We start from the raw sequence: 15,108 nt of genomic DNA on the forward strand, positions 1-15,108 counted from the left end.
GAGGGATTTAATCGACATGAGATGAGCTATGGAGAAAGGATCAGATATCTGTACAGTAAGATGTGTTGTTTAGGTGAGTGGAGAGACCTAAATTTGTGTGGGCTTGGCAGGGAGGAGTTACACCTCACAGATCTATATTAGAGGGTGAAAGAGCATGGGCATGGGTGTAACTTCCAGAGTCATATACAGAGGGAGTGGAGCCAGGTTAATGTAGTCTCTGTCCTTGTGTTTCTGCTAACGTATAATGACCTGCTTAGCTGAATGATTCTAATTTCTCATGTTAATCTACTAATCAACAGTTAGTGATGATAACAGGAAAACAAAGGTGTTGCACTGCACTCACTTTTAGCTTTCTTAGATGTAACTGATGGAAGAGTTGAAGCATCCAGAGTGTGTATTGCATATTTATTTTAAGGAAACAAAATGTTCCCGACACAGACCTCAGGATTACAAATGCATTTTGGTGAGAACCTGTGGGTGTAAACAAAGCTTTGTTTGTTTACAAGACAAATCCACAGAGCTAAGACAGGCAAATCCACCACATCAGCTCTACAACTGAACTGACTGCAATCACAATTCTTTGAAGCAGTCTGAGCAACACATGGACTCAAAGCTGAAAACAAGGTACCAGTTTGTTCCTGACACAAAAGGATTGTCTTAGAGGAAAAAATGCACACAGGCATTCACTGTAAAGTAACTGAAGGTGGTCAGCACTTACTTAGTAGCTTGTATAGAAGCTATTTGGTCTCTCGATCAGTCAGTGGTTCCACTACATGTGCAGACCTTAAAGTTGAGCTGAGGCAAATATCTGATATATATCAACAATATAACCACATTAAAGCATGCCTATTATCTAATTTATTTTCAAAATTTTTCAGTCGTTCAGTCGGTTTCATTCATTATTTTAAAAGAAAGTCTTACCAAGTCTTACCAAACCAATTGAAAAACGAGGATTCATTTTTTTTTAAACCTGTTTATAAATTATTTATTTATTTAAAAAAGACTATGCATGTCAATAAACATTTTAGCGTAGCATCCATTGAGATGTGCCAGAGTTTGCCATGAGGCTAGTTATCATATTTATCCCCTGGTAGATCATAACTGAGTTAATATCATTAGAGAGAGATATAAATAATAACAGATTCAAACAATACATCCTTAAGTCTTAACAGTGAAACACAACACAGCACAACAAATACTACAAACAAGCATTAAAGTGCTATTTAGCAAATAGAGGTTGTTAAAAGTCAAATGAGGTCTTAATATTTACACTCAAAAAACCTTTTCACTTGGATCATCTCGAGGTGTGTTGATGTGCCTCTGGCTGCTTCTCATGCCTTAAATCAAGCCCATAAAGTGTCATCTGATTTAAAAAGTATGTCACGCATCATGTGCATTAAAACAGTTTTAGCATTCCTGTCTTATGATGAGGGGAGGTGACATTCCTGAGGAAACTGTCTGTGTCAGGAGTTGAAACATGTTTATAGATAAAAGTTTGGGTCGTCTCATTTACAAGACTTGCAGTTTTTCAGAATAGCTTCAGATAACAGCAAAGGTTAATGTGTAAAAGACTTTACAGTTTACAGCCAAACATTCTGGTCTAGACAGTGAGCAGCATGTCCACCCTGTGAGTGTCAGGTTTTATGAAAGTCATGTTTGATGGACTTAACATTTAATTTAAGAACATGTTTAAACGTTCACCCATTACTCACTCAACAGTCTGGTTAAATAAGTCTGATCATGGCTACACGCATGTCACTTGATCTTTCTTTAATCACCTATTTGATGATTTCACAAGTTGACAGATGGGATATTAGTGAGCACATATTTACTTGGGGTTTGTCATGTCTTTGTATACAAAAAATTATTAATATTTTTCCATTACAATTGGTCTTAAGAAATATTTTGTTGCTCTGAAAAGTGGTGCCCAAAAAAACTTTAGTTATGACAATCGTTTTATGTGCATTTTTTTATTTGCACTAAACATTTCAAATACTGCATTAAAAAAATCAAACCTTCAAAACACACTGAGTTTCAGAGGATCAAAAGTTTCTGCAAGTTATTTCTGCAAGAAACCATTGCAAAGATTTGCACTTAGTGATTTGTAAAGCGGCATCATCTCAGTTGCAGAGTCTGAGGCACATGGGCGTGGTTGAGCTCTGGCTCTACCTTGTGGTGAAAATGATTCACTGCTTCCTTCCTCTTCCAGAGAGTAGCGTGTTGAAGTGGAGGCCGGTGTTTTCCTTCATACGTTATAAGAGACTCCTCGGTCTATAAATACCGCCGTGAGTAAGAGTCACTCACAGTGGCTGCAGCACATGGTTCTGTTTATTTACAGCTGTTGTCATGGATACCCCGCTCAGGTTCCACATTTGAGTTGGTGTTGGGAAACTTGTCATGGGTGAGATAACGTAGAAGTCCCACAAGTGTGAATGACGTATTATAAAACACGAGGGAAACAGGGAATCTACAGTATTTGCATGAGGTATAGTCATCTGACATTTCTGAAAGTTCTTTATTAGTAACAGAAGCTTGCCAAAAGTGTATAATGTGTCAGTACTGAATTATGTTATACCCCATATTATGTTTCCTCAGTTTCAGAGGTGGGAAAAAAGTTATAAAAAGCTTTAACATTTGAGTTTCATTTGAATAAAATGTTGCAAAACACCTCAATCACTTTTCATTGTCAAAACTGCAATGAAAAAAAATTCCTGCAACTCTCAACTTGCCTTTCCTCACTTTCGCCTGCAGAGGGAGACACATGCTGCTCCAAACCATGCCGCTCAAACAGCAGCCACCTCAGCCGTCTCCCCCTCTCAATGCTGCATTTGAAATCCCCCAAATGAAACATTAGCATCTGACACAATCCCAGATGTGGGGCTTTCCACAGAGGCTTCCAGAGCTGAGCACAGAGCTATTTTCAAACTCAGCTGCTGTGTCTAATCCAGAGGCTTGTTGAGTCTGAGTTAAATTGGGTTTACGGCTTCATCAGTGGATCTGACTGTGACAACATTATCTGATGTCTGCTGTCAGGTCGGAGGACGTAATTGGTCCATTTATCATGGCACAGATACAGCTGACATGTCTGTGAATAGACTGGATGTGCAGCTGAATGAGTTTATATATAAGTATCTAAACATAAAGATCGTAAAAGCAATGAGACACCCTGGCCTAATTTAGTTTCTTTTTAAAGAGCCACATTCCCTGATTTATTCAGCCCTGGTGATGGCCAGTCACACAGCCTCAATCATCTTAATACTTACTTCACTGAACAGAAGGGCGCCACTGATGGTGTGTTTGTGTTTCTTGATCTAAATGAGCCCCTACCTTTAAAAGGAAAGTGTTATCAAGGACCTTATTTTTTCTTTGTGTGCTCATCACAGCAGAAATATGATCCCCTGTTATTCTGGTGCCAGCTCCCCACTCCCACTCCCACTTTTTCCTCCTCCTCCTACTTCTCCTCCTCCTCCTCCACTTTACAGAACAGCTAAGGTGAGCATCCAGGGTGTGTTTAGGCTTCTCCTACTTTTATTAACATTCCTTTCCTGTGTGCTGTGGTTTTCAGATGTTGCATCAAAAGCCTCCACTTTCACCTTAATTGACCAAGGCAGAGTAGAGCAGAGTTGAGGTTAATGGAGGGGAAGAGATAAAAACAGGGAGAGGGAGATAGCAAGCTTACCTCTGAGAGCAAATCCTTTCAATGGCTTTACCGATCCTTCACAATGAAAGGTGTTGTCCACCCTCCCTCTGTGTAAACCCCTGGATTTGCTGTGCAGTTCAGTACTTCCAAAAACCATAATGACCCATTCTTAAAATTCTTTCATTGCCTTATTTGTCTGCTTTGTTTGGCAACTACTTCCTAGAACTTAAATATAGGTTGTTGTCGCCCTAAGTGCCTGCAAGCTCAACCATGTGTTTGTGGGTATTATAGGTCTTACAGATGTATGGGCACCACAGTGTCGCTGTCGTCTGTTTCAGCAGATAGTTACAGAAAGTAACAGAAAGTATTAAAACCATATAGTAATAAGCCTTTAGGACTGACCAGAAGAGCGATAAATATTTGAAACTGGCTTCTCCTAAAGAAGTTGGATGAAGTTTGTCATGTTGAGGAATGAATGAATAAAAAGAGGAAGATGAGGTGTCAAGTTTCCTTTGGTATGAAGAAGTTTAGCATCTGCTTAATTTTGATGCACTAGAGATGGTTACTGAATAAGGTACTTTAATTTGTACCGGGTACAGAGTCAATTAAAATCAAAAGGTACTATGTTTAACTTTCTAGATGTATCCTTGTGACTATGAGATGGTGGAAGGGTAGGCCATTTTCCATGCTGTACATGAACATAGCATTGCAAGGTTATATACTGAAGAATAAATATGTTACATTGAAAAGAAATGAGAATTTTTTATGAAATAAATTTATATTTGTTACCACATAAACACGATCCAAGTGCCAAAAATTGGTACCGTTGAGTACCAATATCAATCACAGGTACCAGGCGTTGATACCTTATTGTCTCAAATGTGAAAGGTACCCATCCCTATAATGCACAAACTTGTATAATCTCTTAAATATTAGTTGCTGTTTGAGTTTTACAGTTTTTGAGTTTTTTTTTAGTTTTTGGCTAATGTGGTTTTCAGCCTCAAGCACTGAAGTGACATAGCACAAGCTAATTATCAGATTAGCTTTTGGGAAATAAACCATTTTCACTGTTAGCATGCTGTATAGTTAGGTTTAGGTTATGCATCTGTGGGATTTCCTTTTGGCACACAAATGATCTGTTAAACAAAGCTAATATGCTAATAGTGAGCAGTACATCCCCTTACCTACCACTGTGTTTTAGCAATGCTAACATTTCAAAATTAACTGGAAGTGCACCAGAAGCTAGCGTACAGAAGCCTAGTTTTGCAATGACTGTAACTAACACCATCATTTGTATCCAGGTCAGAATCTGTGTTGGAAGAGGAAAAGTGACTTCCTTGTCACAGCAACACCCCCAAAAAGTATCAAACCTCAAACTTGTCATTTGGAGAGAAAACACTCTCCCCTCCTATTTTCAGCTTGCGCTCTCCCTCGGTGCTCGTATATAAAGCCTGAGTGTTCCATCTGGTTTTGATGAAGCCAGATGAGGGAACAGAGTAATAAGCATGTTGAGACCTTAATGATATGTCTCCTTTTTGGTGGAAAGATTTCATGACTAAGATGTTCCACACTTTTCTGCATCCTCTCCCGTTCCCACTCAGGTCCCCTGCCTGTGTTTCCCAGGAGGGAAAGAGATGCAGTCCAAGTAGGTGTTTAAGTAGTTCATGTTGCACTGCCAGATCGTGACAGGGATATACATTACAACATGCTGCTGCTTCTGCATCTCAGATAACCTTTAATATCCTCTTTGATTAAATACCATTGTATTATGCAGTGAATAGAAACTTAAATATTTATTAACATTTTGTGGTTCAATCAAGCCTGACACCTTGGCACTTAATGAATTGAACTAGTACACAAACATTTTTTGGGGGCTGTAAATATTTCCCAGTGGACTCCTGTGAGTGTTTTACTGTCAGATCTGTACTTGATGTGATTCCTTTCCTTTTTCTCATTTAATTACCTGCCCACATACCACTCCCTAATTCCTCAGCTTGCCTAGACATTGTATGGAACTACAAAGGTGTGTCTCCAAATTTGCTAACGTGGCTGCAGAGTGAGTCAACACACACACATACACACACACACACACACACACACACACACACACACACACACACACACACACACACACACACACACACACACACACACACACACACACACACAAGAGAGACACTCACACTGACACATTAAGTATCTTCATGTTCGTGCAGGTTGTCTTCAGCATCCAGCCCTCTTAAAGAAGAGAGTAGTTTGGGATGCCAGATGAAGTGATGTCAGTCAGGGATATACACTCACCTTAGGGCTGGAGGGGCAGGATTTAGCAGAGGCTGGACCCACCCTGTCCTACGGCTAGCAGAACACAGCACAGGGACAATAATTGAGCCTTGAAGCTTTTGATAAACAAGAATAAAGATTAAAAACTACCATTTATTTTGCAGCATGAACACTGCACAAAAATTCTATCAGAAACACAACAATCTGGATTTGGTGAAAGAAGCACACAAACCACAAAATTTTCTGTGCTTGATTATCTGTCATGGTGTCTCCGAGCTTTACTTAAAAAAAATGTTGAAGCTGGACTTGAAAAACTCAGGTTGGATATTATTTCCACTGGGTCTCACCTTACATAGTATGTAAAATTATCAGCTCTCTACAAAATGTAAAAAGTGATTGGGAAATTTAACAGCTGCCAAAAATTCTAATACTTTGAAAAAAGTTTCTGATCATTTTTTCTTTAAGTATCATTTGGGCTTTTTATGCCTCTATAAAACCGTGGATGGTGTAGGGAGCTGGAACAAGGGCAAGAGGGATTATATTATGCAAAAGCCTGCAGGTTGAAATCAAACTTTGGCCTCCTTTAAGGACTACAGCTTCTGCACTTTTGCTGCTGTGTTAATGCTAAAGCTAAACAAGATGCTGAGTGAAAAATCCTAAGCGTACTTTTCTTCTGTAAAGTTGAATATCAGGGTGTAAATCTTGAGACAGGTTTGTATTGTTCAACTAAAAACATCCAGTGATCTCATCTTAAACAGTTTTTGCTTTTCGTGGTAACCAGCCTGCACCACAATACCAACACACTGTTAACAGGATGTGATACATCTAGTGTTCTCTAATTTGTTTGGATCAAATGCCACAGAGCAGGAAATGATCGTTTAGGCTACGAAACATTAAGACCTCAAAAGAAAGAAGCTCAACCTACAGAGGTAAAAGCAAAATGTCCCATAAATCTGAACAAATGCTCAGAAAAAGTGCTGAAAGTAGCCTTTCTTCTACTTTGATTGAACTGATTTGAATAGAGTGTCTCTGTGTGAATCAGAGATGTTTTGGGTGTGGTCATTCATCACTTTTTAGAATCCAACGAAGCCCTTCCCAAACTGATCTCCTCCCCCTTTCTTCTCCTTTTTTGGACACTGAGTAACTTTAACTGTGAAAAGTCTGAGCAATGCTGAAGAGGTAATGATTAACCATGAAATGCGAGTTAATGTGAATGTATACGCCACGGTTTGAATGTAAAGAGTGAAACTGCTTTACTTTCAGAGGCTCTTGTTGAAAATCTATCGTGTATTGTTAATGATGCATTTAATGGAACTTTAATTGAGTTTAAAAGTTATCAGCATGGTCTTTTATGATTTTTTTAGAGCTCTTAATGACTCAGCTTGTGTGTCTTGCGCAAACGGGGAGATTAGGTTATAGCACATGCAGGTTACCACACCTTGCCCTACTCCGCCTCTCCTCTTCCTCCTTGCCTCGGCGAAACAGCGCGCTGTAAGAGGAAGGGGTGTGTTCAGAGCCCTACCCACTATGTCCTCCACACACTAACGCCACTAAATACACACTCGCACATCACTCAGGGACAGGCCCAGACTTCGTAGCCCACAGGCACCATTTGTAACGAAAGAAATAAAGTGAGCGGAGGAAAAAGGAGAAGAAAAAAAAGAGAGGAGGAAAAAGAAGGGCAGAGTCGATCTGAATGAGGGAGTGAGGAGGTTGAGGAGGAAAAGGAGAGTGAGAAATCATAGGTTTGTGAAGCGCTGGCCACAGGGCTGCATACTTTGGGACCAGCTGAGGACCAGAGGGACAGATAGGAGCGAGAAAAGCAGAAGCTGCCATTGGAGGAGAAAACCATCAAGGATATTTAGGATTTTTTTTGCGTGTGCCGACAAACGGTGACAATGAACTCTCAGCAGCAGAGGTACAGGAATTTCTCCTCTGACAGCATGGGCAGAGAGAGGATGCCCTCAGACGATGGGTACTACCAGGGGATGCTGAAGGCTACCGACGGCAGAAAAGGTACCGATATTGCAGTTTTAGAAATTGGCTAAATTGGAGGTGTCACTCTTAAACTGCTTGTTCTTCTTGGTGTTAATCGCTGCTGGACAAGAATTAAGTATTTTTTCTTATAAAGAGGTGACAGGTGTAGTGCTATCGGTGTTTGCACCATTTGAGGAGTATTTAGTGGGATTTGTTGCTTGAATTTTTCCATTAAGTTGTATTTCATATCATAGTTAGTAGCTGTATATGGAGCTAATCTAAAGTGACAGTGTTCATCGTTGGAGTTACTGTCCGGTGTTTCTCAACACTGACTTCCAAGAGGATACACCCCTTTCCTAATGCATCAGCAACTTCCTCACTTTGTATTGGTCAGCAAAGCCCATTCACAATTTCTTTTGAGCAGCGCGTGTGTGTGTGTGTGTGTGTGTGTGTGAGTGTGTGTATTGGGGTGAGTGACTCACAGGAGCAACAGACAGTTTCCCTTTTGCTGTACTGTAGCCAGGGTGTATGATGTATTACATTTTCTTCCTCTATTTTTTTAATCTATTTTTTCTCCATTTCTTCTTAAATCTCGTCAAACTTCCTGAAAACTTAGAATCAAAATCTTTAGCTTAACTAGAATTCTTTAAAAATGCAGGGTTATTTTTTCTTCCTGATGTCACCATTAAGTAATCTAAAGGGCGGTAACCTTATTGGCAAAAACTGATCCTGCAGTTGTGATTATCTGTTTGCACTTCTCTTGTGTCTCACAATAATGATCTTAACATCTGAGGAACTGTTTACCATTGGTGGATAGAGTGAAAGTCTTTTAAGTCAGCAAGTAAAATAAATAACTGTCCCTGTAGGATGGGTTTGAATATAATCCTGTGATATTAATTTATTAATGCATTAGTAAAAAGTGATGGTGGAGCTTAATATCCAAACTGTTTCTGTATTTGATCTCATGTTAAACACCGTCCTGTCTGCATTGTTATTAGTAACTGCGGCTGTTGCAAAGTGGTCAAATGTTCAAAGCTACTCTGCTTTCCTCTATTAGCTTCCATGCACTTCTCTGTTGTAGACTTTACACTCCACTGCAATCTGTTTGTTTCTGCTGACATTTGATCCTGAAGTTCCCTTGGCCCTCATACACACACATGTCCCTCGCTTATAAAGAGCGAACAGCTCCATAAAGAGTTTCAGTGGTTGAAACCTGATCAGGCAACGTGGTGCGAACAGGATTCAGAACACCCGGTGGTTCAAGGTGCAACTCCTCCGGGAAACCTCTGTTTACTTCATCCTTTAACGACACCCCCACCGGTCATCACGCTTCCACTCAGGGTGACATTTTTGACCTCCTGACAGAAAATAGAACCACGAGGATTGCAAAGTAAAAGCTTAGGTTTAAATGATAAACGAGGAGGTTAAGGGTCTGTGGTTTCCGTGTGAGGTTTCCATGGCAGCACAGTACCATAACACGTTTGCAGAAGTAGTCGCTGACACCCGTCTGAGAAAACAAATGTAGCCTGTGGGCGTCAGTTTAGCTTTGAATCAGTGCCCTGTGCTGCTCCCTGCAGGGTGTGTCAGACAGCAGACAGTTTGATGACTCCTGTGAAAGTGATAAGACAGAGGACTTTGAGTTTGTGTCCTGAGTTCACTCTGGCACCTGAGTGGGATGACCACCATGTTGGTCAGTGAAGGATGACTCCTTAGCAGAAAAAAGTGTGTGATGGTGTAAAGGAAATATTAAAGGTGTTTGAATTTTGCTTTTCGGTTTCACAGTGATGCTTTTTATCTTGTGAAACTTGAGATCATGTGGGTCCACATCAGAGAGCTGAAAACACGCTGATGTGTCCATAATAAATTTTGCACTGACACACCTTGTGGCATTTTTTTTCCACCTGAATCCAAAAAGACATCCCTGGGTGGGTGAATGCAGGTTTGTTGTTTTAGTGGGTGTGTTCCTCTCTACGATCTTGTTGTTTCTTGTCAGAAAATCGCGCTGTAATAGTTAAACCAGCCGGGTCTTGTGGTAATCGCACAGCATGTCTTCACTCATCGAGGACATTTGGTGAGGGAATCTTTTGTCTGTAAGAGCAAAGCTGGCAGCGGTGTCATGGCCTGACAAATACAGTGTCTCTGAGACAATAAGGGTGCATCTGCTGACAATGAATGAGCTCTGATGTGGTCTGACTCACATGCAGGCGTGCACAGTGGAGAGTTTTTTTTTTCCACCCAGCGATGAGTCTGTTAGCTCAACGTGGATGTTAATACGTAGATAAATATCTGAAACACTGTTTTCTCTGTTTTACAGATGAGCGAGATCGAGTACAGAAGAAGACCTTCACAAAATGGGTGAACAAGCATTTAATAAAGGTAAGGACCTGTGTTTGACTTTCACTTTTTTTCTTCTTCTCCTTAGATTCATGCTCACACCTGCCCACAGTATCATGATTCATATTCATTTCAACACGAATCAGGTACACACATGCAAGTTAAAAAGAAAGGATTCAACCAAGGGTAAAAAAAGAGTTTTACTTTCCCAATCATTACACAAGAAAGCAGTCAATAAAAAGTTCATGAGATCAAAGAGTAAAACTCCTTGTTTTTCATCCAGGTCTTAATGATATTACAAGCTAACAGCAAATTTTCTCAAGATGAATCATCCCACTGATTACAGCCACAAGGGGAATGTGTTGATTCTTTAATCAATGTTACAAAATAGTGATAACCCTGGCAGCTGAAAATTAAAGAAGGGATGAGATGCCAAAAACTGCCGTTCCCAAGTTGTCCACTTGAGGCTTATTAAAAAAAAAAAAAAAAAATTAAACTTCATAGAGAACAATTGAATTTACAATCCACTCATTACAACTGTTTCGAGAATGAAGTTTTACACAACCCACATTCATTATCTCTATCAAAGTTAAGCGTAATTAATGGCATTGGTGCTTTGAGCGACAGGAAGCTGCAGGGTAATCTAGCTAATTTTGTCCCTTACTCAAAGCTTTACAGCTGTGCCTGCAGCAATTGATGCATTTTGAGATTTTTTAAGCAATTTTTTTGAGAATAGAAATTCTCTGGTAAAACAGCATATCATGCTTTATTACGCAATGGTTTGTGTGGCAGAGCTTTGTAGCCCAGTGATGGTGGTTCGAAATACTGACTCAAACAAATACAAAGAAGCTGAGTTGAGGTGGGCCTTTGGCCTCCACACTGACGGCTATCAGGTACCCACTTGTCACTCAACTTAGCTAATACCCCGAAGCCTTTAAAACTCATAACCCTGATGTCCTCTGATAAATAAAAGACTTAACCTTGTATGATGTGAGTAAACAAGTATGAGCTTTTTGCGCCAGGCTGTAAACGTCAATGTTTGCTGTAAAGGTGAGGGGTTTTGCTAATAGGTGTGTTTGCAGCCTCTAGTGGAAACTCAGTGAACTTCAGTTTGTAACACCGATGCATAGGCCTCCATTCTTTGGGTTAAATTCTGCTTTGGTTTCTCACACAAACTGGCCTTTAAAAAATCCCGTCAGTCTTCACTGTTAACGTGAACGTAACGTTTGATGTTTTTTGAGCCAACCAGTCGATCTTGTCTACCTTCCTCTGCTTGTCCTACATTGAGACGTTGGACAGTAAACAATGAGTCTGGGAAAAGTTATTCTCTCAGTCTAATTAATAAACAATTGATGTTCACTGAAGTGAGCTCATCTACTTAATAGGATGTGGTGCTTTAATTGGTTGGTCACACCTAACTCTCATGAGTCACAATCTTGTCCAAATATGGTCAGTTCTGACTACAAAGGAAATACAAGGTGGTAGCAAAAATAAAAAAATAAAAAAATAAAATAGTTTAAAGCTCCCAAGTCCAGTTGACATTTAAATTTCTGTTTTAATTTTATTTTAAGTATATGAATTTAACTTGAACATTGAGGTAACTAGAATTTAGAATTATCCATGTTTATGAACCAGCGCAGAGCATGGGCTCGGCTTTTATTTGTGTTGGCAAGAACTTTGATTTATTGTTTTACACTTACGTATCGGAAATGATGTCCATGTGAGGGAGATAATGTTTTGACATGCTGCAGGTTTTATGACATAATGCCAGTATAAACGTATCAATCCTTGAACAGAATGACCCAGTAGCAAGCTTGTTACGTGTAACAATTATGTCAGTTGTCTCATCAGGTTCCCAGTCCTTAATGTAATAAGTCCCACACCCATGCATTGTAGATGACCTCTAGGACTCTCCAGTTAACATCTTTCAGCCCTCCCACAAACTCACATGAGTGAGTTAGTTGTATCATCACACTCCTCTGCCAGCGTCCCCTGTGATAGGGAGGCCCACCAGAAGTCCATTCTGTCACCAGCTGAGAGGCTGCGTAATGTACCCAACAGCATCCATCCATCCACTCTCACCTACCTCACTCCCCTGACCTGAAAGCCCTCCAATGCATCACACAGTCAGCAAGGTAAACAGGTCAGGATGGGGGTGAAGTCAAACAGGCAATGCTCCTCACTCTGGAGCTCCTCATTAGGAGTGAAAAATTATCCCCCGTAACACAAGTCCCCTCCCACAGAGCTGTAAAACATCCCTTTCCCTCAAGGAAACTCCCATTGGCTGCAGCACATTTACAACTTTACGACATTAAGTGCTTCCACATTGTTTGTATTTGCACTCTGAAACACAGGGCCATTCATTTTTTTTCTTCTAATTTACTTTCAGAAATGGAACAAGGGGGAAAAATGAGCATAAAGAGCATGTTTTCCTTTCCATGAATGTGCAGTGCCAATATATTTAGCTACTACACCATGTGAACGTACAGGGTAGTTCCTCTTTAGTGTGGAGGGTGAGTCACAAACATCTGGAGTCACTTAGCTGCCTCTGAAAAGGCAAATTCTACTTTCTGCCCTGTGGCCTTATGATGCTGAGGGTCTACTGTTGCACATGTAGTGCATGGCCGGTCAAAACTTAAATCTGTCATTGAGGGAAAGTTACATAAGTTATAAAAATATACATTGATGTTAATTCTGTTAATACACTGGGTACAAATAGCACATAACTTACAGAAATAGTTTGCTCAGTCCTCACTAACAGTCACAGGATTTGTTTTATTACCCATGCTTCATGGGAACTAGTCACTCCCTGATTTTGTCTTGAATTGCACTCTTACAAACATTTTGTCTTAATCTACAAGTTTTTATGTGCACAAATGTAGTTTTTCATCAGTAATCAAACTTATACTTAAATTTGAAGAGTTCATTTGCAAAAGCAGATAACTCCGTTTTAGAAAGGAAACGTTTTTAAAAGAAACAGCTGTGGCGCATAGCGGTTTCTGCAACAAAACATGAGCTTTGATTCGGTTTCCAACAGGAGAGATCGGCATTGCACCAAAATGGATTTCAGCTTTGTAAACAATGCAATACAAAGAGTAGATCACATGCATCAGCTCATTTTTTTCCCAAAACGGCGTTTATCTGTTTTTGCAAATGAACTCTTCATTTGTTAAACTTCAGTGGTGTCACATAATTCATTTTTTAACACAGTAAACACTCAGTAGCTGTATTCATTAATTTAGAAGAGTACAATAAAATGTGAAAATGTTCAAAGCTAAAAAAAAAAAAGCTTTTTTTTCCATCAAAGATAAACAAACAACAAATCTTCTGATTTATATCTTTGAAAAAAATGTCCATTGGCTAAGAGCAGCATCAAACCAAAACACAGGGAACCTCCCACCCCCGAGCTGCAGCTATTCAAAAGCAGAGAAAATTACAAGGAACACCCTTGCAGGAGCAAGCGTTAACTCTTCCTGACTCTGCAAGTCTGCTCCCCTCAAGTTAAAGTGATGTAAAACTGATTTAATAGCTTGATGACTAACCTGACAGGCTCACAGTGTAGGTTGGGTGCTGCCATGAAAGCAATATAGGGCACCGTGTGGTTTCCTCTTCTCAGCAAATCTTTTTTTTTTTCTTTTCTTTTTTTTTTCTCTGTGTAAGACACACGTAAATGCCAAAGCAGCAGTAGCACAAAAGCCGATTCTTTGAAGCCAAATCTTATCAGATAAAAGCAACTTCATTACATCATGACTTACCTGCCTTTGAATTAAAGAACCCCTCAGAGCTCCACTTGAAGATGTTGAAGTTACGTAAGAAGCTTTAAGAGTTTGTCTATTCAGACGTGTGTGATAATCGTTTTCACCTGGAAAAGTTTACAAAGCAGCTCTGAGAGGGCAATTTGTAGCAAGACATGCCTTTCAGCAGTGACAGAGTGTCTGAGCAGAGCCTGAGAGACCACCGCCTGTCAGTGCAAAGTAATCTCAGGGTGCTGATAGATGGCTCAGGAGTACACACAGACTTCCAGTTCAGCACTAAATCATTGTTTAAACAAAGGAAATGAACAATGACATCTTTAAAAGTTCAGTTGGGATGGTTTATCGTCATACAAATTGAGTTTCCTTCCCAAAGTTGCTAATATTTTCCAAAAATAAGTACAGTAGCAACATTTACTTGATTTCTGTTACACAACAGTCAGAAGTCATTAACATGAGTAGACAGTGCCCCCTAGTGGTGGAAGTGTTGTCCTCTCCCACTCGCACAGATCCACCCCAGAGCTTCAGTCTTGTCTCTGCAGGTTGGAACGAGCACACATGAGGTTACATTATGAGCTGAAAGTCTTGCCAACATAAATCCGACACTGTTGTGACTTGCAGGGGAAATTTACTTTCATTCCAATTCGGGGCCGAGGCCTTGTTCACCTTCAAGAGCAGACACACTCTTACATCAAGTCTTTGAATTGAAACAACTTATAAACTGTTCTGTGTCAGTTTTCTTTCTCTTTTTCCATTTTGTCTCTTCTTTATGATCTTCTTTCAATAACTCCTCCCATTTCCATGTTTATTCCCTTCTTCAAATTATCCTACCTTTCTAACTTGTGTCCTTTCTTTCCGTCACTCATCCATCTCTTCTCATTCCTCCATCTTTGATCCCTGTTGATCTCTCAGCATTATCATAGTGCAGAGGTAAGTACTCAGTGTCTGTCCGGTCATGCATGTGCTATCCCTCAGTTTTCAGACTCTCCCTGTTTTCTTGCACCATCACCAGACTTCCCATCACCCCTCTCTCTTGATTCACTGTCAGATTTGCAGCCACACCACACCTCAGTTTGGAATTTTAAAAGAGTTATGAAAACATTTCTGCGTTGTTGTGTTTAGTCG

The 15,108-nt window shown here is 40.0% G+C and overlaps 1 protein-coding gene across 1 annotated transcript in view; it reads left to right on the forward strand.

Moving 5' to 3' along the window:
- Window positions 1–15,108, forward strand: part of LOC141800569 (plectin-like) — a 192,729-nt gene that overhangs the window by 102,661 nt on the left and 74,960 nt on the right. The window contains exon 3 of the mRNA XM_074683178.1: window positions 10,212–10,273. Within this exon, the coding sequence (XP_074539279.1) occupies window positions 10,212–10,273 (62 nt within the window). The remainder of the gene's footprint in view (window positions 1–10,211; window positions 10,274–15,108) is intronic.

Source organism: Halichoeres trimaculatus, unplaced genomic scaffold (assembly GCF_033239565.1).
Source record: "Halichoeres trimaculatus isolate MK-OKI-2021-1 unplaced genomic scaffold, fHalTri1.1 fHalTri1_scaffold_12, whole genome shotgun sequence".
NCBI lineage: Eukaryota > Metazoa > Chordata > Actinopteri > Labriformes > Labridae > Halichoeres > Halichoeres trimaculatus.